Genomic DNA, 27628 nt, shown 5'->3' with positions numbered 1-27628 from the left:
CAGCTTTATTATGCCCCTGGACACTCCCAGAGTCCTTGAGATTTGCTTTTCAAAGGACTAAAAAGAGATCTGGAGGATGGATGGCGGCTAACGGTTTGAGGTTGAATCCTGACAACACAGCAGGACTGTCGGGGCGGGGGCGGGACTGGCTGGTTCTGAAGGGGCAGCTGCGCCTTTCAAAAGCCAAGACGCCCTTCTCCAAACCATAGAGCATGGGCTCCTAGATGGTCTCGAGGAAGTGGGCGTGCCCGCAGAGCTCCAGGGGCGGGGCTTCTCGCCTGCGTCACGCGCCTGGGTTTGTATCTGCGCGTGTTTGGGGGCGCGGGGAGGGCAAGGCTGGCTCGCCTGGCGCGGAGGGCGCTTCCGGCTGGGAGGGAGGAGAAGCAGCGGCGAGGCGCCACCATGCCCGTGAGTGGGGGCCGGTCGGAAGGCGGGCGGGCGGCGCGGCAAGGGTTAACGGGCGGGAGGGGGCAGAAAGAAGAGAGAAGCCCCCTCGGCTCTGCCTGTCGGGGGTGGGGCGGCTTGTCCCATTAACTAAGAGCAGAGAAGGGGTGTGTGGGATGTTCCACTCCGTTTATGGGCGGGGGTGGAGCAGGACGTTTACGGTGCCGGAGGGTGGGGGGGTGTAAAAAAGAAAAGAAAAAGCACGTATTCTACTTTCTGCGCACCCCCGTAGCAGGTTATAGCCACACTTTCCCACGATCAACGCCCCCGCCCCCATGACAGGTCGTATGCATTGATCCCAAGCCCAGCACCGGGACACCCGACCCATGCCCTTTCCCTGGAGAGGAATTCCTGGTGCCCACGGACTCCTGGCCACAGGCCAGCTGCGAAACCAGGCAGCTCTTTCTGCCTCCCCACCACCACACGCTTCGCCTTTAATGCGATGTGCCATATGGATTCCTAGCCAGGGTCCAGCTGTGATGTGAAGCTGTTACTCTTTACCTGGGGATGGATACTGGGCAGTGTCTGGAATCTCAAAATTAAGTGTCAGAATAGGGGTGCATATAGGTGGAATATAGCTACATAACTGAGCAGATGGCCTGGTAGTGCAGGGTGGCCTCCTTTCACTTTGGCATCTAGCTCAGGTATTTTACAGTTTTCTAGTCTGCTTTTCAGTTTAATTTTCCCATCCTGCTTTTTGAGGCACTTGGTGCAGACAGATGGTAATCTTCAAAGTTCTTTTCTTTAGAGTCAGCTTATTCCTTTCACCATCACCACTCACTCACAGGCACCTACTGGTGTTACAGTGGCTAATTTTAGAATCCACAACAGGCTGTCCAAGGAGAGACATCTCTCTCTCACCCCCCCTTTAGTTATTCAATGCACTCTTTCCAGGATCTGGGACTCCTTCTGTTTACAACCAAGTCAATATAGTATTGAGCAAATTCAGCACACGAAGGCTCTTGCCATATGGCGAATACTCTAACCCAGTGGTTCCCAATTAGCTAATTACTGAGGACCCCGTTTTTCAAAAGCCAATGATAGTTACCTTTACAAAGCAATTTTCTGAACAAATTATGGGGTAGCATCTAATAAGCAAAGGATTCTAGGTATACTAAAAACCAGACTAGAGCTGAGCGATACCTAGTTTTCAACATCGTGGTTTATCCAGCAACTAAACATCACAATATTCCAGTATATCACAATGTCTGAAATGGGAGATTAGCGTGGGGGAGAAGGGAAGGGGCAGCCGTGGTGATAGGATGGGTGGAGGGAGGAGAGGAAATGGAGTCACATCAAGCTGCCTTCAGCGAAGATGCACATCCACTGTGGCTACTCCTGCTTTCCTGCTGACTAGCTCCGCCTCAATGCCAGGGGAAGGTAGTGCCATGGTGCCTTGAAGTGAGGGTGATAAGCTGCCCTGTTCTCAAATCAGCAGCAGTTATCAGCAGCATTATCAGCTGAGAGCTTCATGTGATATCGAGAGTACCTTGATATATTGCTATGTATTGTCAGGTCAAAATTCTTATCGCACTGTGATTTCAAAACCGATTTTGGCCAATATATTGAAAAACTGCACAGCGCTAATACAGACCATAAAATTTGTGTTATTACCATGCAGAAATAACACAGATTTAGTTGGAGCGGCAAGGAATGGGGCCGCAGACCCCCTGAGTGCGTTCTCCGTGGACCCCTAATTGGGAGCCACTGCTCTAACCCATAAGAGGAGTGTTCTTGTGATGTTAGTTTTGGGTGGAAAAGGTGGGAAGAGGTACCCAGAGGAGGCAGTGGGCACAGGCTGGATGCCACTGTGGATTGTAGAGTGAGGAGTAGAAAGATCAGGCTTGGGGATCTTTGGGTCCCCAACTGTTGTTATGGGGGATTGTGTCCTGTGTTGTTACCATTTGGGTGTTTGTGGCTTGGGCACCTAAATGGTTTGGGGGAACCCTGAGAGAAATACCCAACATAGGTGGGCTAGGATTAGGGAGACCAGGGTTCAAATTCCCACTCACTGGGTGACCTTGGGACAGTCACTGCCTCTCAGCCTAGCCTACCTCACAAAGTTGTTGTGGGGATTAAATGTATGCCACCTTGAGTCCCTTGGAGGAAAGGTGGGATATAAATGAAATAATCCTTGCAGGGAAAAGCGAGATATATATAAAAACCAACTATAATTAATAATATTCAATAAAAAACACCTCTTTCAGCAAAGTTAGCAAACTGCTTTGTTGTACTCATGGCAATAACTCCCTAATATCTCACACAGCTGACCAGAGACTTAATTCACCCATCCCTAGAGGAAGAAAAGAGAAAACACAAAAAGAAACGTCTGGTCCAGAGTCCAAATTCCTACTTCATGGATGTCAAGTGTCCAGGTAACTATTCTTTAAAGTGTTCTTTCCTGTAAAGGACCACAGAAAACTTGTAGTAAGACAGCATTTGGCAATCTGGTGTTCCAAAACATCTGGAGGACACCAGATTGGCAAAGACTGCAATAAGAGATAATGGCCTGCCACTTGAATTTCCGTATTAACCTCTTCTCTCCTGGAGTAAAAGTACTGCGAAGGCACATGTAGTGGATCTGTGTAATTTTCTTCATTACTTTTATCATTTATCGGTTCCCAGGAATAAAAAAGAACCAGATTCCTTGAGAATGAATTGTAATTATTCCACTTTTTGCCTTACCTGCTTCAACATCCCAATGAGTAACAAATAATGCTCATTTATTGAAGAATTAATTTAGTCCTGTATCCTTAACAAAAAAATGTTCAATGGTCTTGATAAATCCCTGATTTGTAAGATTGGTTATTTATCCAACACTAGACAATTTAATAGTCTCATAAGCAAATATTTTTAATAAATCTCATTGACCATAAAACCTTAAATATAAAGGCTGTGAGGGGAATTACTTTAAGGAAAAACCAGGTACTTATTTCCTTCTGCAGTTTTGAACAATGGTTTCTGCCAGTTCTGCTGGCAGTGTAACATTCACTGGCGTAACTCATTTTTCACTTTCATTACTGAAACACTGCAGCAACTTATCAGAAGAGTTTATTCAAAAGGTCAGGTTGATGAAATAGTTTCCTCCTCCTAAAGGTTGAAAGTGTAATTAATGGGAGATACTGTGTGTGTGTATCAAACATTTTACAAGCGCTATCCAAATACACCAGTGTTGTTTACAGGCTGCAATCCTTTGCATACCTATCTTTTCCCACTGAACTTGGTGAGACTTACTCCTAAGCGTAATGAGGTTTATTACATTTTTCAGCCTGCTGCCTACATATCTAGTTTGTGCTTCTGGAATTGGCTTTTTAAGGCTAAATGTTGTCTAAGAATGAAAATGTTGCATCTGAGATTCTCTCACTTGCTGCAGCAAGAGGACAAATCTTTATCTTCTGTTTATCAGCTCTTCAGATATTTGAAGAGCGTGATCATGTCTCTGTCTTCAACAATACCCGGTACTTCAACCTCCCTCATAGCAGTCATTTCTTATACCTTGACCTTCCCCACTGTCCTCCTCTGAACTCATTCCAATTTTTCTTAAATTGTGTTTCCCAAACCTAAACACAGTACTTCAGTTGAGGTCTGACTAGTGCAGAATAAAGTTGAACTGTCACTTCTTGTGACTATAGTTTTATTAATATAGCTTAAAATAGCATCAGTCTTTTTAAAAGCAGTTTCACACTGCTGACTCATGTTCAGCTTGTTGGTGACTACAATCTTGCCATCTATTTCTACAGTCAATTTAACAGTAGGGCCAAACATTGTTTGTAAAATCATATATGCACCCTTTGGTTTTCTTAAGGTATGAAGCTTGTTGCATTTCTTTGAAAAGTTCTATTTTTGTTTTTGCAATTGTAAACATCTATGTGACACCAGTAAGAGGTCTTAAAACACATATACAAAAAAACATTTTTTCTCATGGGCAAATGGGTTTGAGAAACACATTAAGAGTCTCTTCCTTTCTCTTCATAAATGAGCACTGTAACTGAAATACACTGACTGTCTAACCATTGGCACACACTCTGAGAACAACTTCAGAGCATGTCTATTTTTATGAAATTAAATAAAGTTGTACAGGGGAAGAGACCCAGATTCAAGGTACCACACAGTTATGGACAGCACTTGGTGGCCTTAAAAAACCAACTCACTTGTACTAATAGTAACACAGAGGCAAGAAAGACCTGAGAGGGCAATGCACATCATTTGACATCCCAGTCTAGCATTAGGTAATATGTTGGACACTCAGTGTAGTATCAGTGTGTATGTCCATTGGAATGAAAAAATATGCTTTTTAAAATTCAGGATGCTACAAGATCACCACAGTATTCAGTCATGCTCAGATAGTGGTGCCCTGTGTAGGATGCTCGACTGTCTTGTGCCAACCAACAGGAGGCAAAGCCAGACTCACAGAAGGTAGGGGAAAACCACCTTGCTCCTTTAATCAGGCTTCTTCTGCGCAGATACACCATTTATGCCATGACCTTAGTATTCATTAACACAGGCAGCTTATTCAGGCAGTCTATGTGTTGAAATAAATCGTTGATTTTATCTCCTAATGTATTTGTAGACTTCAGAATTTCCCAGCCTGCTGGCTAGGACTTATGAGGAACATATGGTGGGGACCAGATTTGGGAAGGCTGTTCTGGAGTCATGGGGATTACCCATAGTTCATTGATTCAACACATGCATAAAGTATTAGCTTCAGTCCCTGTCATCTTCAATTAATGGCTTTTGGATAGCAGAGCCAAGAAAAACCTGTGCCTGAAACGAACAGAAGAGTAAATATTGGGCTAGATAGATCAATGGTCTGACTCGGTATGTGGCAGATTGGTTTGCTCAGTTCTGCACAAAACAGCTTTAATGTTAATGATTGGGCATGCATCTGGAAATATACTCAAACATCTTCAACCATTGAAGGGTAGGGTTGTTGTTTTTTGGCAGAATTTAGAACACCGCATTAAAATTCTTCTCAGAAACAAAAAGGGGGGCATCGGCACTTGAGGAAAAGCATATAATAAGTCTATAAGGCAGGGCCTTGGATATAGGGAGTGGCTGGCTAGAAAACTCAAGTTTTCTGGAATGCCAACCAGTCCACACACATTTAGCAGAAATTGCTGCTGATCAGTGCCTAGTCTGGATGGAAGGTCAGGGGAATAAGCCATTTCTTAAAATTCTGTTCATTCTAGTGTGGCTAAAGTTGAATCACAAATGCAAGGGCTCTTAAAAACCTGTATGAGCAAATGGGTTCAATGTTAAACGAGGTTCTCAACTGGCAGAATTGCAGCTTGGCAAAATTCCCAGAACTATTAAGTCCAGAGGTGCCGTTGAAGTTAAAATTCTTAACCGAAAGATTTCCTAGCTGTTGAGCTACTCTGCATTTCAATAGGTAAAAAGTATTCTAAAGGTAAATTAACTCAGTGCAGTTCAGTTATGGGAGATAATGCGCTAGGATGGCAAGGTAGGGGACAGTGAGAGTTGAATTTCTTTAAAGGGAACTGAGAATATGATATAAAGATCAGTCATTTTGGCAGGGGGTGGGGGGAATCCCTACAGGGAGACAGAAAGAATATAAGCATTAATGCAAGTTTCCCAATGAGAACAATTTGACAAGGGAAACTCTGCACACTTGGATATTTACAAGTGCAAACATCTGCTGGGGTTATTTTACAAGTAGGAGCTTTGATTTTCATGTCACTGCCTGCAGTCTTTATAAGCTCTTTGGATCTCATGTATGGTGCTCTTTCTTTCCAGGTTGCTCATTTAGAAGAAAGCAACACTGAAGAATTCCTGTGCTGCTGTAAATGATACCACTGGAAGCCTTATGTTTGACAGTGCTGCTTCATCTAGCAAGTTAATTATGTCTAGCTGTGGGGTGGGGTTTTGTGCAGATTTTGTGTATATGTTTAGGGGTAACCAAACTCTATTTTTATAGCTTTTATTATACAATGAACCTTGAACGAATAAGGCTGTTAATTATGTCATTTGAATGCATTTAGTGCATTTTTCTTTGCAGTAACAACCGGCTGATCATTATGGTGAAGAAATTCAAATGCCAGTCTTTAAAAAACTTCATAAGAAGGGAACAGTTTTTATATTTTAACCCTGCTGGTTTTGCAGCTATAGGGCCTAGTCTTCTTGGAATTTCTGATTTGCAAATCTCCACTGAAATGAATAAAAGCAAGAAGAAACATAGCTTACCGGTACTTGGGAAGGACTGTAGCTCCATGGCTGAACATCTGCTTTGCATGCAGTACCCAGCACCCATAGGTGGTGCTGGGAGAGACGACTCCTTGAAATCCTGGAGAGCTGTTGCCAGTCAGTATAGTCAATTTATGTTAAGATAAGTAATTTTACTTACTTCCAGCTGTGGGTCCTCTGCCTCGATCCCGATTCTCCTCAAACGATTCGGGATGTCCCTCCCCATTTCAAGGATGCAAAAGATCAAGATTATATATTAAACGCCATTGCTGTGCTCTGGTCTCAGAAAAACCCACAAGGATCCCTCCTTTTTCCTCCATTCTTCTTATTTCCTATAGAAAAAGAGCACCAGTTCAGAATCAGACCAATGCAGGGAAGATAGGCCTATGAATGCTTCCACTCTTGCTGTGAAGCCAGCAGAGAGAGGTGTCACAACGTGGCATGGAGATTAGGCCAAGGAGGCCACAGGAAAAGGATTATTACTGAGCCAAGTGGAACAATGGTCTGACAGTATAAGGCAGCTTCCTAGGTTCCTATTGGTTTATTGTTTTGGTAGTCTTGCCCAGGAAAAGTTCACAAAAGATGCTGATCCTATTTCCTGGCTGGTCAACTAACTGCACAGCACTTGACAGATGTTTTCAGAACTGGCTTGTGTTGTTGTGTGCCTCCCTGTTGATACAATGCAGTGCCCTTGTTACCTTTTCTGATTTTTTTTTAGTGGGGAGGCACTGTAATTCAGTGTTAGATCACATACTTTGCATGCAGACAGCAGATGAAGGAAAAGAAGATGGCGAGCTTCTCTGCCTGTCAGAGGAAGCAGCAGTGAGCTAGTTGGGTAAATGGACTGACCTAGTAGACAGCAACTTCTAATGTTCTTGTACTCAAATTGATTATCCATTTGGGAGAGCATGGGACTCTTAATCTCAGTCGTGGGTTTGAGCCGCAAGTTGGGCAAAAGATTCCTGCATTGCAGGGGGTTGGACTAGATGACCCTTGGGTCCCTTCCAACACTACAATTCTATGATTCTATAGACTGTTTTCTGCCTCTTGAACTGCTGTTTATAGCCTGTACTGCATAGTCAGCAGAATGACATGCACTTCACTAGTTCTGGTCAGTACAGCAAATAATGACCCACAGTACTAAACCAGAAATGCAAGTTGCTGCAAGGAGTACTACATTGTGGATTGGTGTTATGGCGGTTGCATTTCTGACTGGTTTGAGTATTTTATCAGGCATTAAGAGAATTCACTGCAGATTAACTTTAATCATAATTACTACAGCCTGTGTCTTATTCCTTTTTTGGTCATATTCAAAACATAAGTCTCAAAATCATTAGAGGTACACAGGCCTCCTTCCAAGTTGGAAGAGTCTTAGTTGATCAGTAGTTGTCTCTTTCCTCAACTAAAGTTACGTTTTGTGCTTTTTTAATTTGTCTGCATTAGAATCAATAAACTGCTTGATATGAAATCTGAAAGTGTGAGCTGCCTTACTGCACTTCCTAAAAAGTTAACCTGTCTTGCTTTATCCAAGGAATTGTTAATTTAGGTAAATTTATATATTGTAGTTACACATTCATTTGTGAACCAATTTGTGTAGGTTTAGCCCCAGCAAAGAAACTTTGTGCTTCTTTAGGGGCTATTTCAAAAGTTTCAAGATGACACACTCTTGTGACTAACAGTGGATGAGGGGCTTCTTAAAGAAGCTTCCAGTTAAGGACCCCCCCCACTGTCTTACTTTCCCGTCCTTCTATACCTCTGTCATCCCCATGCAGTTTTTACAAATGTTGCTCTACGCTTCTACAACTACAAGGAAGCAAGATAGCTGTTGTCCCAGATTCCAGAATTTACATCTCTTGCCAAAAAGGGGGCAAATGCAATTGAACATGATGTAGCACCCATAGCCACTTGAACTTTGTCAACAACATAAAGTATTTATTGGTTAAGGCATACAAAAAGGCTAGTCAATAATAAAAGGATCCAAATAGGCATTTTACATAAGCATAATTAGTTCAGCCAAATTTCAGATCGCTGGAGAAAAGGCAGGGGCAGGAGAAAAAGAAACATTTAACATGATTTATATAAGGATCATTGTGACAGATCAATCATTTAGCACCTAGGCCAGCCCTCCTGAACCTCATACCCTTGAAGTTTTGAACTACAATTCCCATCAGCCCCAGGACTCCACTCTTACAACTAGAAGGTATGACTAAAAAAGTGAAGAAGATGCTGCACCAGGCTCTCAGAGGAATTCTAGGCTAATAAAACAACAAAGGACCATCTTGGATATGCTTTCTAGAGAAGAGCAAGTAGAAAGAAAAAATGTCCGGTGCAGCCTCAATCTATGCATATTCACTTGGGAGCACGTCTCATTTATTCAACAGGGCTTACTCCCAAATAGATGCACATAGGAGTGAAGCTTTTAAATAAATGTAAACTTCTCTTAAAGCTTTCAAATGGCTGTTTCCTACACTTCACAAATAATACACGCAGTAAAGTGTTGGCTGGCAGGGAGCAACATTGGCAGCCTATTGTGACCATGCCTACCTGAAACCAACTACAATTTTGCTATTGTGAGGCAAACATGATATCAAAATTCCACACACACCCCCGACTACCTTCAAGTCTAGGAAATTATTATTGGGTGAGCAAGTTCTTAAACAATTAAAAGCAAAATAGCAGCACCCGACATAAACTTAAGAGTCTCTTGTAAAGTCAATCCCACCATAACTGCAGGATTTAGTACCTTTCTGTACTTTGTATCAATGTTACTGAAGTGGAGGGTTGAGCCCTGCTAACTGTTCCAGCCAGAAGGGGAAGGAGGTCCTTTGACTGTCCCTAAGGGGCTGATGGGAATTGTTGCTCTTAGGAGCTCAGTCCCTGCTGCCTTTCTCTGTCCGTTATTGAGAGCTGGCACCCACAAGCAGGCATAGTAGAACCAAAACCCTGCATGATTAATAGACCTCTGTTGCTCTCCTGATGTCTTGGCACAACTGTACTTGAGTCAAGCGGTGCCTGTGGCAGTCATCCCCTGGGTTTTCACCTAGGTGATATATCAATACATTGCCCAAGACCAATATGAGGGCCAGACTGCAATGGCAGTTTCATCAGGCGGTATATTCTGAGTGAAACGGCTGCTGCTCCCAAGTGCCCAGCGTGCTGAAGGAGAAACAAGCTGCAGCCAAGTGCTGTAGGCAGAGGGACTCAGGAGCAGCGGTGGTTTCACTTGCACTATACCGCCGGGTGAAACTGCCACTGTGCTCTGGACGAAGGCAGAGGCAGCCTTGTGAATGGAGCTTCACAGGCTCTGGGTGCTTGGCTACTGTCACCTGGCTGCTTTCATCTGGGAGGGTGATCTGCATCTTTCCTCCAGGGGTGGTCGGTCACCCAGGAGTAAAGACCCAGCATGCTCGCTGGGGTGTAGGGGAAGGCAGACAAACGGAAGGAGCCTGACAGGCTCTGTGCGCTTGGCTACCACCTGGCTGCCTTCACCCAGGAGGGTGGGGTGTGTCTTTCACCCCAGGAGGAAAGACACAGTGCAACTATTTGCTCGGGTGAAGGCAAAGGCAGGCAAATGCACAGATCCTCACAGACTCTGCACTTGGCTACCACTGTCTGGCTGACTCCCTCCACCCTCAGTGTCTGGCAAGAGGAACAAGCTGCCTCAGCTCCTGGCCAATGCAGCTTGTTCCTCCCTCTGTTTCAACATCATGGTGTATCGTCAGATCGGGATGTTTGGCTGGTACATCACAATGTTGAAAAGCTGGCATCGCCCATCCCTACCCATCTCAATCTTTCAAATACAACAGTGAAAGTTAAAAGTCAATTTCTCAATTAAGATCAGAGAATGAAGAAGTGAAATGATGTGATTGGCAACTAGATTTGGCTTTGGGTGGCAAAAGTTACCACTGCTCACACTTTTGGCAACTTGCACCCGAGAAATACCTTTAATGAGAGTTTGCTTGACCCACATGGCTGCTTCCCTGAGTAGCGAGTTTGAATGCAGCACAACCAACACAGAATGGGGACATGCCTTTGCAATATGATGCTTTCAGTGCTATGGACACCTGTCAGCATATATAGCTTTCCACATTTCTTTTGGGATCTTGTTTAATCCTGTAAGGAGCTGCTTTTAACAGTGTGCTGTGCCAACTTATCCTGTTCAAATTCCATTGCAATCTTTAAGGCAATGCTGCTAAGGGCAACAGACTGCATATTACAAATAATTGTGACCACCACACCCTTGGGTGGCACCAGTGGGCCACTGTTTGAAGCTGCAGAGTCTAGCTCTTCAGGAAGAATGAGCAGGACACTGCTTGCACCCACTGCCCCACCCGTGTGGTAGGCATAGCGTCGCTGCCGCCTGCAGAAGCCATATTCCTGCTTATTCTCCACCACACTCCAGGCCATCCCATATTTAACATCTTTGTCCCCAGGTGCTTTTGTGTTTGGAACTGGCCTCCACATCATCGCTACGGTGCCAGGTTTGAGATAGCCAGGAAGGAGTCCAGCAGCGAGGTTTTGCAGCTGTCCAAGTTGATAGCCATACAGCATAGCGTTGCCAAATTTAAGAAGGTCGCTCACTGTGGAGAGGAAGCCACCACCAGCCCACTTGTAGGAGTTGTCCACATAGGGTGCGTTGACCAGACGGCCTTTTTTGTTGTGAATGTAGTTCCTGGAGGAGGAAGCAAGGATGGTCATCCACAAAGAAAAGGAAGCAACTATTTTATTCAAATGTGCCACAGGCAAACTTCAGAAATTGCACGCGAGAAGAAAGCAAAAGATGGCGATAACCCAGGCACAGGCAAACTTGGCCCTCCAAATGTTTTGGGACTACAACTCCCATCATACCTAGCTAACAGGATTGGTGGTCAGGGATGATGGGAGTTGTAGTCCCAAAACATCTGGAGGGCCAAGTTTGCCTATGCCTGTGATAACCAGTGCAATGTTTTGTTTTGTTTTTAAATGGGGAAGCTTTGCCCAATTAACAAGCACCGCTCAGCTATTTGCTGGATTCACCACTGCTTGGTTAAACATCTCAGCATGGCGTTGCTTTACTATCAAAGGTAAGAGGACAAGTTGCACTAGAACAGCAGAAAGGAAACAAGACTATCAGTACTCTAGCCACATCATTGTACTGGTGAAGGCTAGACTTCCAAGTACACTGATGAGCCTCTTGAGCAGTAAAGCTCTTGTATGCATTCAAGGCCAGCCCTACTTCACTGTAAAGTAATGAAGATGCCTCAGAACTCGGTCCCTCCAAATTTGAAATCTAGGTGAGAACTCTTCCTCACAGCTTTCTGAATTAAAAGACACACAGCAAAAATGCCAGTAAACAGCTTGCCAGCCATGGAAACTCTAAGAAACTGGAGGATTTCGAGGGCTGTGGAACTGTAGGTATGAACAAATTTAAGCACTATTAACTTGGCTGTATTATGGCATGCGGGTGGCGCTGTGGGTTAAACCTAGGACTTGCTGATCAGAAGGTTGGCAGTTCGAATCCCCGCAACGGGGTGAGCTCCCTGCTCCTGCCAACCTAGCAGTTCGAAAGCATGTCGAAGTGCAAGTAGATAAATAGGTACAACTCTGGCGGGAAGGTAAACGGCGTTTCCGTGCGCTGCTCTGGTTCACCAGAAGCGGCTTAGTCATGCTGGCCACATGACCCGGAAGCTGTATGCCGGCTCCCTCGGCCAATAAAGCAAGATGAGCGCCGCAACCCCAGAGTCGGTCACGATTGGACCTAATGGTCAGGGGTCCCTTTACCTTTACCTTTTAACTTGGCTGTATTATGATCTTAGATCTAGGCCATGGCTCTTTGAAAAAGGTATGACTACAAAAAATGTACGTAGAGTGGTATCTCGGGTTACAGACGCTTCAGGTTACGTGATTTTGGGTTGCGCACTGCGCCGAACCCAGAAGTACTGGAATGAGTTATTTCTGGGTTTAGGAGCTTGCGCAGAATCGCTAAATCGTGCTATGCGCAGAAGCGCTGAATCGCGACCCGTGTGTGCACAGACGCGGTGCTGCGGGTAGCGAACATGCCTCCCGCATGGATCACGTTCGCAACCCGAGGTTCCACAGTACTATCATCTCACAGCCTTGGATTATGTAAATACAAAGAGAACCACAAGGTGGCAGTGAACTCTGATTTTAGAACATCACTCCCAGACATGCTGAAGCATTACATTAAGCTTATCAGCTCCCCTTAATTTTGCTTGGAATTATGTGAACTGCTACATATGATTTACTTTCATTTATAAAAATTAAGGGCTTGTCCATCTTCCTCAAGTCACTGTCCCTAACAATTTTTCCAAAATATTAGCTTCTTAACACTAAACATCCACAATTAAAATGTTCCCTGTGACATGTCCCTTGGGAATTGTCCGTACTTTCTAACAGCAATAGCTGTGCCATTTTTACTGTTTGTGAGGGGTGAGAATTTCTTTCTAAGCAGTCGATTAACACAACATATTGCTTTTGATCTCTTAATAATTTGTAATTAAAACTCCTGCTCATCTGGGGATCATTGAATGGCTAGCATTAAATGGGCACTGGGGGGGGGGGGAGAGAAGGGTATCCAAGGCATGGGAACTATTGGAAACCATTCATCAGGGCTATTCCAAACTTTAAAGTGTTTCTACAGAATTTAACTCAATATTTAACTAAATTTTAAGAATTGGCAGTGTCTTTATTACCTGCACCAACTACTAATTCTTCATCTTGTTCTAAAGCAGCCCCCCCAACCTGGTCCTGTAGTTTTGGACTACAACTCCCATCAGCCCCCAACAGCACGTCCATATGGCACGGGGAGTAAACGGTGTTTTCGTGCACTCTGGCTTCCATAACGGTGTCCCATTGTGCCAGAAGCAGTTCAGTCATGATGGCCACCTGCCGTGGAAAGCTGTCTGCAGATAAACGCCGGCTCTCTCGGCCTGAAAGCGGAGATGAGCGCTGCACCCCCTAGTCGATTTCGACTGGACTTAACCATCCAGGGGTCCTTTAGTATGGTTGTGCTGCTGGGAGTTGTAATCCCAAACATCTGGAGGGCACAAGGTAGGGGAAAACTGAGCTATGCACAACTCCAACGGAGCCAATAACTACTCAGTTGTGAATGAGAGAAAATAAGGCTGTTGCACAGGGGACATGCCATATAAAGATACATGAGTGCTTCTGTCAGTGTCAGTGGAACCCAGATTGCTGTGGATACTCCAAAGAACATATTTTATTAAGCCAAAACAAATGAACAGCAACTGCTGCAAGCCTACGGGACATGACTGCATGGAAGTTTACCTCGCTCTGTTGTATATAAGGGGCTCATTATCATCCAGTCCTGTTGCCAACATATCCAGGTCACTAAATATTTTCAGCATGTAGTCTGTGAATTTCTGACCCGAGGCTCTCTCCACAACAGCACTCAGAAGAGTAAATCCATGAGTTGAATACAAAAACTGGCTACCTTGAAGGGAAGAAGAAAGGTACATTTTATACACAGTTTATGCTGTGAGCATTTTACACACCACTGGTGCTTAGTCCCCTAAAGAGGGATCTACTTAGATTGAGACGATGTGAGAGTTGAAAAAATGTACTTTATTAAGTTAACTCTAGGTCTTAAACTGTATAAAGGTAACTCTTTCAGCACATAAAAGTGTAGGACTTCAATAAACACCTCTCAATATAACAAGCTGCTCTCTTTCTCACACTTTTAAACGTAATATTAAAAATTTCTGAGATTTACATATCTGAAATATTGTTGCAATCGAAATTATTCAACCCCCATTGCAAATCAGGTTTATCATCAAAATTTACAGACTTTCAGCTGTTTGCAATGAGCAAACCAAAGCAATTGAAATAGCTCAACACAACAGATGCTTCAAGTGGTTTCCCCAAATTCAGCTGAAATTGCAACTTGAAATGACTTCTCCAGTCTCACTGTTATTCAACCCCTTCATGGCAAGCATCTTTAGTACTTAGTGGAGAAGCCTCTTGCAGACCTGCTGCAAAAGAGATGCATAGCCAGACAGCAGCTTCCGGCGGCATTCCTGAGGAATCTTAGCCCACTCCTCCAGTTCAGTAATATTTTTGGGTTTGCGTTCTGCAACTGCCTTCTTCAAATCCCACCAGTGATTTTCTATGGGGCTCAAGTCAGGTAACTGTGACGGCCACTGTAGAACTTTCCAGGACTTCTGCAATCAAACCTTGGTCGAATCGGAGGTATGCTTGGGATCATTGTCCAGTGACGTCCAAGCTTCAGCTTCCTCACAGACGGCATGATGCTTCCTCCTAGGATTTCCTAATACTTCAGTGAATCCATCCTGCCTTCCACACGCTGCAAGTTTTGAGTGCCAGAGGATGCAAAGCAGCCCCAGAGCATCACCGAGCCACCACCATGCTTCACTGCAGGCAGAGTGTTCTTCTCAGCATATCCTTCATTCTTCCTCCTCCAGATATAGCGCTGATCCATGGGGCCAAAAAGTTCCAATTTTGTTTCATTGCTCTATAGAACAGAATCCCAAAACTTCTGTGGCTTATTTATATGATTTTGAGCATACAGCGGTACCTTGGTTTACAAACTTAATCCGTTCCAGAAGTCCAGTCTTAAACCAAAGCGGTCTTAAACCAAGGCGTGCTTTCCCATAGGAAGTAATGGAAAACGGATTAATCCTTTCCAGATGATGAAAAGCAACCCCTAAAACAGCAATTTCACTTGAATTTTACTATCTAACAAGACCATTTCTAGGTTAAGGTTAGGGTTAATTTTAGGACTGGGTTAGGTTTAGGGTAAGGATTAGAATAAGGGCTAGGGTCAGGGTCAGTGTTGTTTTATGTTTTCTTGTGATTTTGATTCATTTCCAGTTGGTTTGCTGGGGAGTGCCTGGCTGCCTTCAGGTGGTGCAAGGGCTCTAAGATGCAGCTTCCGGGCAGCCTCCACCTTCCCCGACCCCAGCAACTATTCAGCTGGCTGCGTGCAAGCAGGAGCAGGGCAAGGATCTCTCAGCTGTGAAGGGAGGCTTCACACTGCCTATCGGAGCAGCCCTGATCCCAACTCCTACTTGCGTGCAAGCAGGAGGGGGCAGGGATCTTCCTGTTATGCAGCGCGGAGCCTCCCTTCCCAGCTGAAGGCTCCCTGCCCCCTCCTGCTTGCATGCAAGTAGGAATGGGATCAGGCTGCTCTGATGGGAAGGGAGGCATCGTGCTACCTATCAAAGCAGAACAAAGTGCCTTTGTGCGATGGTGGTGGGAGCAAGGCCGCTAGCACTGCAGCCCGAGCCTCGCCGCTGCCTCCGCCGCTCTCGGCCCTCCTTCTCTACCTTCCATACCTGACCCACCGCACACCGCTTTCCCCCCACCACCATCACCGAAGAACCAGCAAGTCATGGGGCTGCCAAGGCTCATTGAGAAAGGAGAGAGAAGCCTTGGAGGACGGGGAAGCATGGTGGTACCCCCATACGTCCGTTCGTATACAAAAAAAACCCCACGCAACCCGGAACACTGATTTCCGGGTTTGAAGTGGTTGTAATCCAAAATGTTCATTAACTAGGCTGTTCATAACCCGAGGTACCACTGTACTGGAGACGACTGTTCTTGTGCTTTTGGTTTTGTAGTGGTGTACGTCTTCGGAGTTCTGGGATGGAAACCTTCTGCATTTAGTATGTGCCTTACTGTGCTCACTGAAACCTCACTGCCTGCTGCCACCAAGTCTTGCTGCAGCTCTTTTGTAGTCACTCAAGATTTTTCCCCAGCCTGCCTTCTCAGAAATCTGGTTGGTGCCTTTTTTTGCCCTGTCCAGGTTAGTGTAACCACTGTTTCTTTAACTTTGAACTTGCGAAATATGCTTCCAAGGGTGTCTCTAGGAATGTTCAGTGCCTTCAATATCTTCTTGTATCCTGCTTGTTTGTCAAGGGTGATGATCTCTTCTCTTACCTTCTTGTACCATTCTCTTGAGCTAGGCATATTTCTAACATGTAGCTAAATTTGACACTCAGCAAACCCCCTAACCAGTTCAGGTATTTCATGTGTTCCAGCTCAAGCACACCTGGTACAACTAATGAAGTCCTTGATTAGTTGCTTCAGGTGTGCTTGAGCTGGAACACCTGTATTTGTGCTATTGTGAGGGATTCTATTCAGGGGGTTGAATAACAGTGAGACTGGAGAAACCAGTATAAGTTGCAGTTTCAGCTCAATTTGGGGAGACCACTTGAAGCATCCATTGTGCTGAACATCCATTTGTTTGATTTGCTCATTGCAAACAGCTGAAGGTCTGTAAATTTTGATAATAAACCAATTTGCAATGGGGGTTGAATAATTTCGATTGCAACTGTATACTCACTCTTTGGAACATAGGAAGCTACCTTATATAGAGTCAGACTATTGCCCATCTAGATCCAGACTGTCCACACAGACTGGCAGCAGCTTTCCATGGTCTTTCTCAACCACACCAGAAAATGGTAAGAATCTAAGCAGAGACCTTCTGCATGAAAGAATGGGGCTCAGATCCCCACAGAACAGACATAGATATCTTTCATGCAAACAGTGGAAGATACCAAACTTAAAAGAGGAAGAGTATAGAAATAAAGACCTACTTCAAAATGAAAATGGAGTAGGCAAAGATAGTCAAACCTTTTCTTAATGAAAAAGTAATGTTGAAACAACCAAGTTATGTGAGCTTCCATAAGGCATATTGACAACACAGCTGTACTAAACAGTTTGGATTAAATGTACAACTCACCTGGTTTAAAGAACAAAGGATCGTTTTTAAATAAGTTCAGTGAATCAATCACATTATCAAATTTTTCTTTCAAATAATATTCTTTATGTTCAAACTCTGATTTTTTCTTTTCACTTTTGGAAGGTTTGCCTTCGTGTTCCGGCTTGGCTTTAGCAAAGTCAGTTTTTTCAGAGACTTTGTCTTCTTTCTCTCTGTCAGATGTTGTGATATCTTTTGTAGCCTTCAGGGTTCTGTTGGCCTTTTCCTTCTCTTCTTTTACTTTGGAAATATCTTTCTCATAATGGCGAATCCCACTTAACTGTGAAGTGAGCAGTCTTGTTGTAATGGTGACCTACATTTTAAAAAGACATCAGCTCAAGTAAACAGTGGAGTGATATCACATGCTATCATCAACAAAAACTTTCCAACATTTGGGGGGTGGGGACTTGTCAATGACAATCCATTGATCTGCTGACACTTAACTAGCCTTGCTAAAGTCAGCAGGACAACAGAGGGATGCCCCCCATCCCAATAAAGAAAGCTATATTCCTATTACATGTCCTTCATTCTTCTTAACAAGAGAGTTATTGTGTGTTAGTCACTATTAAACATGTTACAGATGACTGGATATCCAAGAAATTCCATCAGACCACCACTTAACGCTGGTGAATGGCCTCATTTACCTTTTCACCTTCATATTCTTTTTCAGGAAATTCTGGAACATACTTCTGCACTGGAGCATCTAAATCCAGCTTTCCTTCCTCCCACAACTTTGCAACAGCAACCATAGTCAGAGGTTTGCTAATGCTTGCAATTCGCAGGACGGTCTCTGGCTTGCAGAGCACACGGTTCTCCACGTCAGCATAACCCATTCCTTTAAGGGAATAAGCAGATTACTGTCAAGTGGTGCACTGGAATGCCTCAGGCTCTTTGAAAACTAAAAGATCAAGTTGTTTGAGGCTGCGCACACACCATATCTTTAAGGCACATTACTTCCCCCAGAGAATCCTGGAAACTGTTAAGGGTGCTGGGAACTGTAGCTCTGTGAGGGATAAGCTACAGTTCCCAGGATACTTTGAGGGAAGCAATATGCTTTACTGGATGGTATGTATGCAGCCTAAGACTTCTCAAAGACTTTTTGATAATTTCCTCTTCTCAAGAGAGACAGATGTGAGTTTGGCATAATATCTAGCTTTGGTCTGTTTGTACATCAAATGAATAGCAGCACTTCATTAACATCCATGATAAGAGATATTGTGTGCGGCAAACATGTTTGTATCAATACCAAGTTATCAAGTCTAGGAAGGGAGAATGGCTACCACATTGAGCTCTGAAGCTGCATGAGAGGGCTAGAAAGAAACCCAAGGAAACAAATGTTTTTTAACAAAAACATAGATGCCATTTAAGATCCTAATTGGAGTTGGAGAGAGGAAGAGAAAAGTTGAAAAGAGACAACGTATCAGAGTTCAAATAAAGGCTTGCTGTCCTGAAAAGTGATTATACAGGTCACAGTACAAGTTAGACCTGCCCAAGCCGGATAAAGGGATGGCACCTCACTGTGGCAAGCAAAAATCTTCAAGAGGGAATGTTTTGAGTCAGTTTATTAGAACTTTCTGAGCAAGTCTTATTTGGGCACATTTGTTATGACTCTCATCAACTTTACAACCCTTGTGAGGGGAACAAAAAAACCTTTACGACTCCTTTCTCACATCAAATATTTATGCAAGTGGTATGAAGGTCTCAGATTGTGAGGGGGCATGCCATGTCAAGTGATCCAATGACTTTTACCTTACCATTTTATATTGCTTTCAGTTTCAGTAGTATAAGAGAAGGTCCAATATCTCAGTTTTTAATTTTTTATCTCATCCTGTTTTTGGGTTATGAGGGTTTGAAATTTCAAAAAATTGATAAGTTTGGCCTTGCCAAGACTACACATAAACCTTAAAAGCTCAGCCCAGAACTGAGATATTTGAAAACTAAAAATACCAATCTCTTCAGAACTTCATGGGCTTTAATATGTCACATGATGAACTTACTCTAAATGTTAAAGTCACAAATTTAAAATTTTGAAAAGTGATTTTCAACAGTACAAAATATTTTTTTAAAATGTGACCCCATTGAGATCCCAAGATGAAAATTTGCAGGTAGCTTTTAGAAATATGAAATAATATTTTTTTTTTGAAAATATTAATCATATTACTTTTTTAAAGAAAAAAGCAGCGGATGGTGGCAAGACGAGGGATATCATTCTTTAAAATACTTTAAAAACATTTTAGCATCTAGCACAGCACATTACAATTGCTAAAACAATAATCCAATCCTGGCTGCTTGCGTTCAACTATTGTTGTTTTTTAAAAAAACGATCTTTACATTTAACTATAAAAACTATTTAACTATCTTAAAAAAATTAAATAGTACATCAAGATTCTCATGAATTTCAAGTAGTCCATGACAGGGGATATTGGGAATTATTGCAGGAATTCATTCTGAAGTTTAGTTAATTTGCACCATAGGCATTTTTTTAAAAAAGGATTAACACATAAATGGAAAGAATAAGTTAAAGTTAGTTTTAAGAAGTAGTTATTAAGAACGGGTACAACCTTTCCTGCCACAGAGAAAAATAGGTGACCAGGTGAAACTGCAATGACATAAAGTCACGCCCATTTATTTCAGCACAGACAACTTGGACACACACCACAGGCTACATTTTGCATCATATTCATTATTTAAATACAGCAGAGGTGAATGCGTGGGTAACCCAGCTGAAATAGGAGGGCATATAGCACTTCCTTTTTTGCATCAGAGTGAGCTCCTCTGAAAGGGCTTTCATAGCTAAATGTGCAAAGTGATGCTGTGCAGAAGCTTCTGGTGCTGGATAAGTTGCTGTGATGCCACACAAGTGTTTACAAAGCTTGTCTTGGGCAGCAAGTCAAGCGAGAAGCAGGTAAACCCACAGCTAATGGGGTAAGAAGAAAGTAGATAAAGCAGTGAATCAAAATTCAGGAACGCAGGAGGGAAGGGTTGATGGTGCAGGCTGAGGCCTGATGAAACAAAGAGCAGAGTAAGCAGCTAGTTCAGCAAAGGAGGAACTGGTCTCAGAAGCTCAGAGAGGGCCTAAAGGAGGAGGCGGCATGCTGTTGAGAAAGGGAAGAGGTAGTGCCAAACAGCTGGGAAGGCAAGAGCCCAAGTTGCTAAAGGAAGCAGGACAGAATAGGCAGTGGGCTGGAAAGGGTGGACAGAAGAGAAAGTTTTGGAAGCAACGGTACTAGAGAACCAAGCAGGCACCGTCACCTTGCCAGATCTTATTCCATCACAACAGCATTAGGACAGGAAAAGCCACACCTGGGAAAATCCTTGTTTCTATCCTGCTCCCGCTATGTGTACCGCTAACACAGGATTTTAAATGTTATTTTCATAGTCTTTGTATTATGAATATAGCGTTGGTTAAAGTGGTATTTTAAAAACACCCCCCACCCTCAGGGAACTGATGGGAACCCAAAACAGGGAAACAAGGCCCAAGAACAAAAAGGGGGGAGGGGAAAATTCACCAGTGTGGCATCTTAAAAGGATATTGCCCACCAACGAGCATACACACGATCCCACCCCATTCCTGCTAGCAGCCAAATGATAGCGGAATTATAACTGACAGGCATGGCAGGAGAATACTGTTGCTCCAGAGCAATGAGGAAGCTGGCTAGCTAGCCAGCCAGCCATCCTGTGAACATTACTGACTTACATCACAAACCTGTATTTGTGACTTACTGACTTACATCACAAACCATCACAAACTTATGTTTCTCCTCAAATTTTGTATTTGGATAGCTTTCCTCCCCCCTGCATCCTCAAAAGAGCTATAGAAATTATATTAATGAATGATAATCTTAAATGTAATTTTTTTTTAATATAAAGACAACCCCTGCCCCTGCATACAAGAAGTCTTTGACAAACAATGAAAACACATTCATCCTCACTTACCTTCTAACCAAATTTCTTTGCCATCTACAGAAACTCCAGCTACTATTCCAGGAGCTCCCACTTCATCCTATTGGAATAAAATACAACTTTGACTTTCTGAATTCTCCTAATCCTTCTGATGCTCCAATCCTAAGAGTGTGTCTTTAAAAACCCCCACAACCATTTAAATATCATTTAATTCCATTAAAGCCACATACCCTTGCCCACATCAATGGAGGTGGAGAAGAAACCACCCTCTTCCTCCTTCCCCAAGCCAAAATTTTGCTAACTGGATCACAATTTTATTCTCTGTGTTAGTTATCAGATATATTTACTCAGGCCTTTGGAGGCACCAGTGCCGCATATGCTTCAGAGTCTTGAGGACTTTTCTCTTGTGCTAGTTTAGTTTAACGTCAATATGATTTTAAAGATTTATTTTTATTGCAAGGGGTTTATAGTATGCTGTAAACAATCCTGCAATCTTCAGATTAAGGGTGGTCTAGAAATAGACTAATCAGAGTTTGGAGGATGCAAAGTGAGCAGAAGATTCTCATGAGGATGCGCTATTCTGTCTTGGTCAGACTCCAACTGGGTAAGTGTCCAGTTCTGGGCACCACAATTTAAGGATATGGACAAGCTGGAACATGTGCAGAGGAGGGTGACCAAGATGATAAAAGCTGTGGAAACCAAGCCTTATGAGGAAAGGTTGAGGGAGTTGGGATCTGATAGCCATCTTCTAATATCTCAAAGGCTGGAAGATGGAGCAAGCTTGTTTTCTGCTGCTCCAGAGAGCAGGAACCTGAACCAATGGATTCAAATGCCATGAAAGGAGATTATGACTAAACCATAGGAAGAACTTTATAACTGTAAGAGCTGTTCAACAGTGGAATGGACTGCCTCAGAAGGTAGTGGATTCTCCTTTATTGGAGGTTTTTAAACAGAGGTTGGATGCCCATCTGTCAGATTCTTTTGCTGTGATTCCTGCATTGCAGGGGGGCTGGACTAGATGACCCTTGGGTTCCCTTCCAACTCTATAATTCTCTGATTCTATAGACTTGTACTGCACATTTAAGGCATCCCATGCAGTCAGACTAAATTTTTATCATAGTTTATGTTATGTAAATTCAGAACTTTGTCGTTCGGTCCTTTAGAACAAAACCAAACCGGGCGGCGGCGGCGGAATGAACTTTGGCCCTCGGCCGCTCCCCGCCTTCCCACCTTCAGGCGCTGGACCAGGTCCCGGCTGCTGGCCACGGCCCGGGCGAAGCCCTTCTCCGCCCGAGGGCCCTCCCGCTCTTCCTCGCTCCCCACAGCCGCCGCCGCCGCCGCCGCCGCCGTCAGGGCCAGCCCGAGGCCCACGGGGCCCAGCCGCCAGCGGCTCCCGCGAGAGGGCGGACTCCATGGCGCCCGCGGGCCGCCGCCGCCGCTCCCCGGGCGCCTCACGGGCAGCAGGACCCTCCGCGCTGCCGCCAGCCCTCGCAGCATGGCCGGCCAAGAGCTGCCTCGCTCGCTCGCCCGGCTCCGGCCTAGGCCCGCGTTGCTAGGAGACGCGCCAGGCAGCAGCAGGAGCCCCCCGAGGGCATCGAGCGGAGCCGCCCGCGATCAGACAGCGCAGGAGCCCATCGAGCGCATCGAGCGGAGTCTGGCGGGGCTTGTTTGATCCCTGCGGAGAGTCGCGTATGATTCTCACTGTGCCAGACAGACAGACAGCCCTCCCCTCTGTATTCATCAGGGCCTTTTCTCTCTCTCTCTCCTGCTTAGTATACTCAACATTTCTCCTGAGTGTGCAGTCCCATTCATCTATTACGTTTAGATTTATCCAACGTTTTAGACTTATCCAGCGTTTAGATTTATTAAGGTTTTTATCCAAATGCGATTTGGGTTTTAAATGCAGTGTGAGATAGTCTCTGTGGGAGTATATTGTATTTAATTATGGGGTCAAAACAAAAAAATTTTTTTCCTTCCAGTAGCACCTTAAAGACCAACTAAGTTAGTTCTTGGTATGAGCTTTTGTGTGCATGCACACTTCTTCAGATACACTGAAACAGAAGTTGCCAGATCCTTCTATATAGTGAGAAGGTGGGGAGGGGTATTACTCAGAAGGGTGGTGGGAATGGGTGATTGGCAGATAGCTGTGATGAGCCTGTTGACGACTCTTAACGACTGCAATAGGTCTTACAGGAAAAAGCAAGGGGTGAGAAGGTGAAAAATGGCTTTGTCATGTATAATGAGATAAGAATCCAATGTCTTTGTTCAGACCAGGTCTCTCCATGGTTTTAAGTTTGGTAATGAGTTGCAATTCAGCAGCTTCTCTTTCCAGTCTATTTCTGAAATTCCTTTGTAGTAATACAGCTACTTTGAGATCTTGTATAGAATGTCCTGGGAGATTGAAGTGTTCTCCTACTGGTTTCTCTGTCTTGTGATTCTTGATGTCCGATTTATGTCCGTTTATTCTTTGGCGTAAGGTTTGGCCTGTTTGTCCAATATAGAGAGCTGAGGGACACTGTTGGCATTTGATGGCATATACAATGTTAGACGATGAGCAATTAAATAGTCCTGAGATGGTATGTGTGATGTTGTTGGGGCCAGTAATGGTGTTGTCCGGGTGTATGTGGCAGCAAAGTTGGCATCTGGGTTTATTGCAGGCTCTGGTGCCGGTGTCCGTGTTACGTCTGGTTGTAGTATTATTGTGGGTTAGGAGTTGTTTAAGATTGGGTGGCTGTCTGTAGGCAATGAAAGGTCTTCCTCCCAGAGCTTGAGAAAGAGAACTGTCATTGTCCAGGAGAAGTTGTACATCTCTGATGATCTTTTTGTTTTTTTGTTTTTTTTTTGACTATGGCAGACCAACACGGCTACCTATCTATAACTTAATTATGGGGTATCAGAGTTTTTAGGGGATTAACCAGGCTGGGATTGCTGGGATAGCAGGCTTGTTGTCTTGTTGTTTTGAATGTCTGGTGTAGATTTTTCAACTTCGTTGTTCTATATGGGACAATAACAATAAAGATTATCGTATTGTATCATATATTTTTATCCCACCTACCCTCCAATGAGCTCAAGGCGGCACCCGGGCTTATTGTTTGCTTAATGTTTAAAAATCTTGTTGGATTAATGTTTTGAAATGAAATCATGTCTGATTTTTATTTGTAACTATTTTTAATTGAAACTTTTTAGAACGTTACAGAATCCTTCCCATTGGAGGGTAGGGTAGGACGTCTCTATTTTCATTTGAGAAATGTTGGATGGTTACAGCTGGAGTGACAGCTATTATTAAGCCATCATTAAATAGCAATTTAAAGCAGGGAAGGGGAGCCTGTGGCCCTCCAGTTGCTGTTAGGCTCCAAGTCTCATTAGGCAGCAGGTCAGGGATTATAGAGGTTGTCATCCAACAATGTCTAGACGCCGGGAGAATGGAGTATGTAAACATGTTCTTCCTGCTGCCTGACAAGCTTCACTTACCATTAGGCAGAGCGAGACAACCTACCTCAGCAGATTTTGGAGTACTATTAAAAAGCAGCTAAGTGTTCATTTTTAAATTTATTATATACTAACCACCTTTTGGATTTTCTGCCTTAGGCTTGCTCCAAAATGTCCAGAACTGTCTCCATCTCGGACTTTGTTCACTGGGATGCTTTTTTGAACAAGCTCCACTGAAATGAAGGGGGGGGGGGGGACATCCTGGTGGATCATACCCATTACTTTTAAAGTCTAAAACTCAGCAACTGAAATAAGGCCACACTGTGGGCAAATAGGTGGAGCAATGATGAAAACCAAGGATGGGAGCAAATTATTTTGGCTATTAACGATTTATCCTGTACCATAAAGTAGTGCAGAATCCAGGAAATATAGAGTAACAAATTCTTGCATCCTTCCCCGTGTCCAGTGATGTTTTGAACTATGGAGCTGGGCTCCAAGCCAGACCAAACCACTTTCAGATGTGCAATCAAATGCGGACCAGGTGGGATTCATTTCAGCATTTGTTGTTTTAATTCTCATTACTATTTTCCCAATAAAACAGAGTCATTTATCATATGCCAAATTCATATCCAACACAGAGAAAATCTGGATTCACTTAAGAGCATTTTACTTTGGCAGATTATTTACAGCAACAGTATTGAATGCACAGCGGCGGAGCCTGCCTTCCCAGTGCCCAGGGCTTGGAGGGCACCATGAGGAAGGCGCTGTTGGAGAGGCGCATGCCCTTCTCAACCGGATTAGGCTGATTGGAAGCGCGCCTGCCTCTTGCATCCTCATGTTGCTCTTCCAGCGCAAGAAACGGGAGAAATGAGGACACAGCAGGGGAGGCGCACACCCTTCCAGTCAGCCAGGTGGGGAAGTGCACTCACCTGCCGGATGCCAGCCCTGCTGCCCTTCCAACCCTGAGAGCTGGGCGATGCTTCCCTCAATGAGGGATCCTGTCGTGGGGGCACCTCGTTGCGACCCCTCCCAAAATGCGCCTGTGGCCATGCGCCCCCCTCCACGCTAGGCCACTGCGACCGCATTGTGTTGATAGTCCTTTCCATTTGAATCATGGTGGAATGATTTCTTGGGCTCAGCCTTTGCTCCAGACTTTTTTGGGCAGATACTTTCATCAACCCTGACCATTAGTACTGCTGGCTTGGACTCCTGGGAGTTTTGCCCTTCTTTGTGTCCCTAAGCTGTCTGTGAAAGTCCCAGTCCCATACCTTTTGGTACCGAAACTTCAAATGGCAACTTCCCCCTCACTATAACAGGCACACAATCCATTGAGAAGGCCCCTTGTGCAAAGCCTACACCAACTGCTGTGTACCTGTACAAGGTGAAAAAGAAGTCAAGTTTAAGAACTATGGCAGATATGCCTGAAAATATGCTGTTTGGTGCCCTGAGAAGCCCCTTCCCAGAGAGAGGATCTCATCTGCACAGGGTTGGTGCTCAGCAGCTCTTCATAATATTTTGAATTACTATGACTTTATATTGTTGCTTTATGTTATTGTGTGTTGTTGCTTTATGTTATCTGTTATTATCTGTTGTTGCTTTATGTTAGTGTTTGATAATATAGTGATTGCAGTGTGTGTGTGTAATTTTTATTTTAAATTTTCTGTTTTGCAATTTCAAATAAACATTTTACATACTTTAACATATCCAGTGACTTCCCTTCTTCTCTTTCCATGGTTCGTTTTGCATATCTTACATCCCTGCATATTTTACAATAACTATTCCAATTGGTTTTCCACTATTACATCTATGAAAAATTATTTACTCTGTTGAATTTATCTTAATGGTGCCAGCATTTTCAGCTGTACAGTTATTTTCCATATATTCAATAAACATTTTCCAATCTTATTTAAATGTATGTTTTTCATGCTCTCTTATTCTATATGTTAAATCTGCAAGTTGTGCATATTCTGTCAACTTAAATTGCCAATCTTCTTTAGTTGGGACCTCTCTCACTTTCCATTTTTGGGCTAACAAAACATGGGCTGCAGATGTTGCATACAAAAATAAACTTTTCCGACACCTGGGGATTTCAGTCTGAGTTATCCACAACAGAAAGCACTCCAGGTGGTTGTTTTTTTTTTGGGGGGGGGGGGGGAGTAATTTTAAACATTTTTTTCCAGTTCATTATAAATCATTTCTCAATACTTTTTTACTTTCATTGTTTGTTGTTATTTAATGCTATTATGATTATTGTGAGCAGCTTTGATCTCAACATTTGTTGTTGGAAAAGCAGCATATAAATATTAATAAATATTAAATCAAAATCCTATCAGGTCCAGCCAGCATGACCAGTGGTCAGGGCTGAGGAACGTAAGTTCAAAATATCTGAAGGGCAACAGGCTGATCTGTAGAAACATGTTATAGAAAATTTAAAGTTCTGCTGTTCAGAGATACAAAAATGGAACGTGTGTTGGCACTTAAGAATTATAGACAGGCAGGTGTCATCTAAAACACTGGGGTGGGGGGCAGATCTGGGTAGACTACTCCTAATCCTGCTCTTGTACTCCTTACTGTAAGAAAATGGTATGATGATGCCAGCATTTCCAGTACTGAAAGAAAAGAGCCTTTTTCCAAAAGCAGAGCTGTCTTTCCAAACTGCCCAGAGAGCTGACAGCCTCACTGATTACAGATTCCAGTCATTAACTGCCCCATGTTGATATACTTCTGACTTTAAACTCTTCTACTTTCAATATTTGCTTCATGCAATGAATTCAGGAAGAAAGTTTTACAGGTTTCCTCTGTGAAAGGGCTTCTTCAGAATGTTCCCCAAAGAATGTAATAGAACAGGAAGCCATATGCTTCGTAGAAACTCTTCATGTTGTTCCTGAGCTGCTGATCAGATCACCGATC

General features: G+C 43.7%; 2 protein-coding genes across 3 annotated transcripts; one reads left to right on the top strand and one right to left on the bottom strand.

Annotated features, from left to right (window-relative positions):
- The first annotated feature begins 231 nt into the window (after positions 1–231).
- Positions 232–8113, top strand: RPS27L (ribosomal protein S27 like). Its single transcript, XM_083587123.1, has 4 exons — positions 232–408; positions 2711–2819; positions 4750–4860; positions 6199–8113. The coding sequence occupies exons 1-4, from the start codon at positions 403–405 to the stop codon at positions 6225–6227; spliced, it is 255 nt and encodes an 84-aa protein (XP_083443249.1). The 5' UTR covers positions 232–402; the 3' UTR covers positions 6228–8113.
- Positions 8114–8556: 443 nt separating this feature from the next.
- Positions 8557–22801, bottom strand: LACTB (lactamase beta). 2 transcript variants are annotated; one of them, XR_014541665.1, is made up of 7 exons: positions 22520–22801; positions 21323–21389; positions 18031–18221; positions 17369–17699; positions 13933–14098; positions 10242–11317; positions 8557–10091 (listed from the first exon to the last, which is right to left on the bottom strand). XR_014541665.1 is itself a non-coding variant. In XM_083586680.1 (6 exons), exons 1-6 carry the CDS (start codon positions 22784–22786, stop codon positions 10753–10755), a joined length of 1587 nt encoding a protein of 528 aa, XP_083442806.1. In that variant the 5' UTR covers positions 22787–22801; the 3' UTR covers positions 8557–10752. The 2 variants fall into 2 exon arrangements, 1 of the variants encoding a protein (XP_083442806.1); XM_083586680.1 differs by having other exon boundaries at positions 8557–11317.
- Positions 22802–27628: the final 4827 nt, after the last annotated feature.

This window comes from Podarcis filfolensis, assembly GCF_964270895.1.
Source record: "Podarcis filfolensis genome assembly, chromosome: 14".
Classification (NCBI taxonomy): domain Eukaryota; kingdom Metazoa; phylum Chordata; class Lepidosauria; order Squamata; family Lacertidae; genus Podarcis; species Podarcis filfolensis.
The sequence above is the reverse complement of the archived record's forward strand: the minus strand, read 5'-3'. Positions and strand labels throughout refer to the sequence as shown.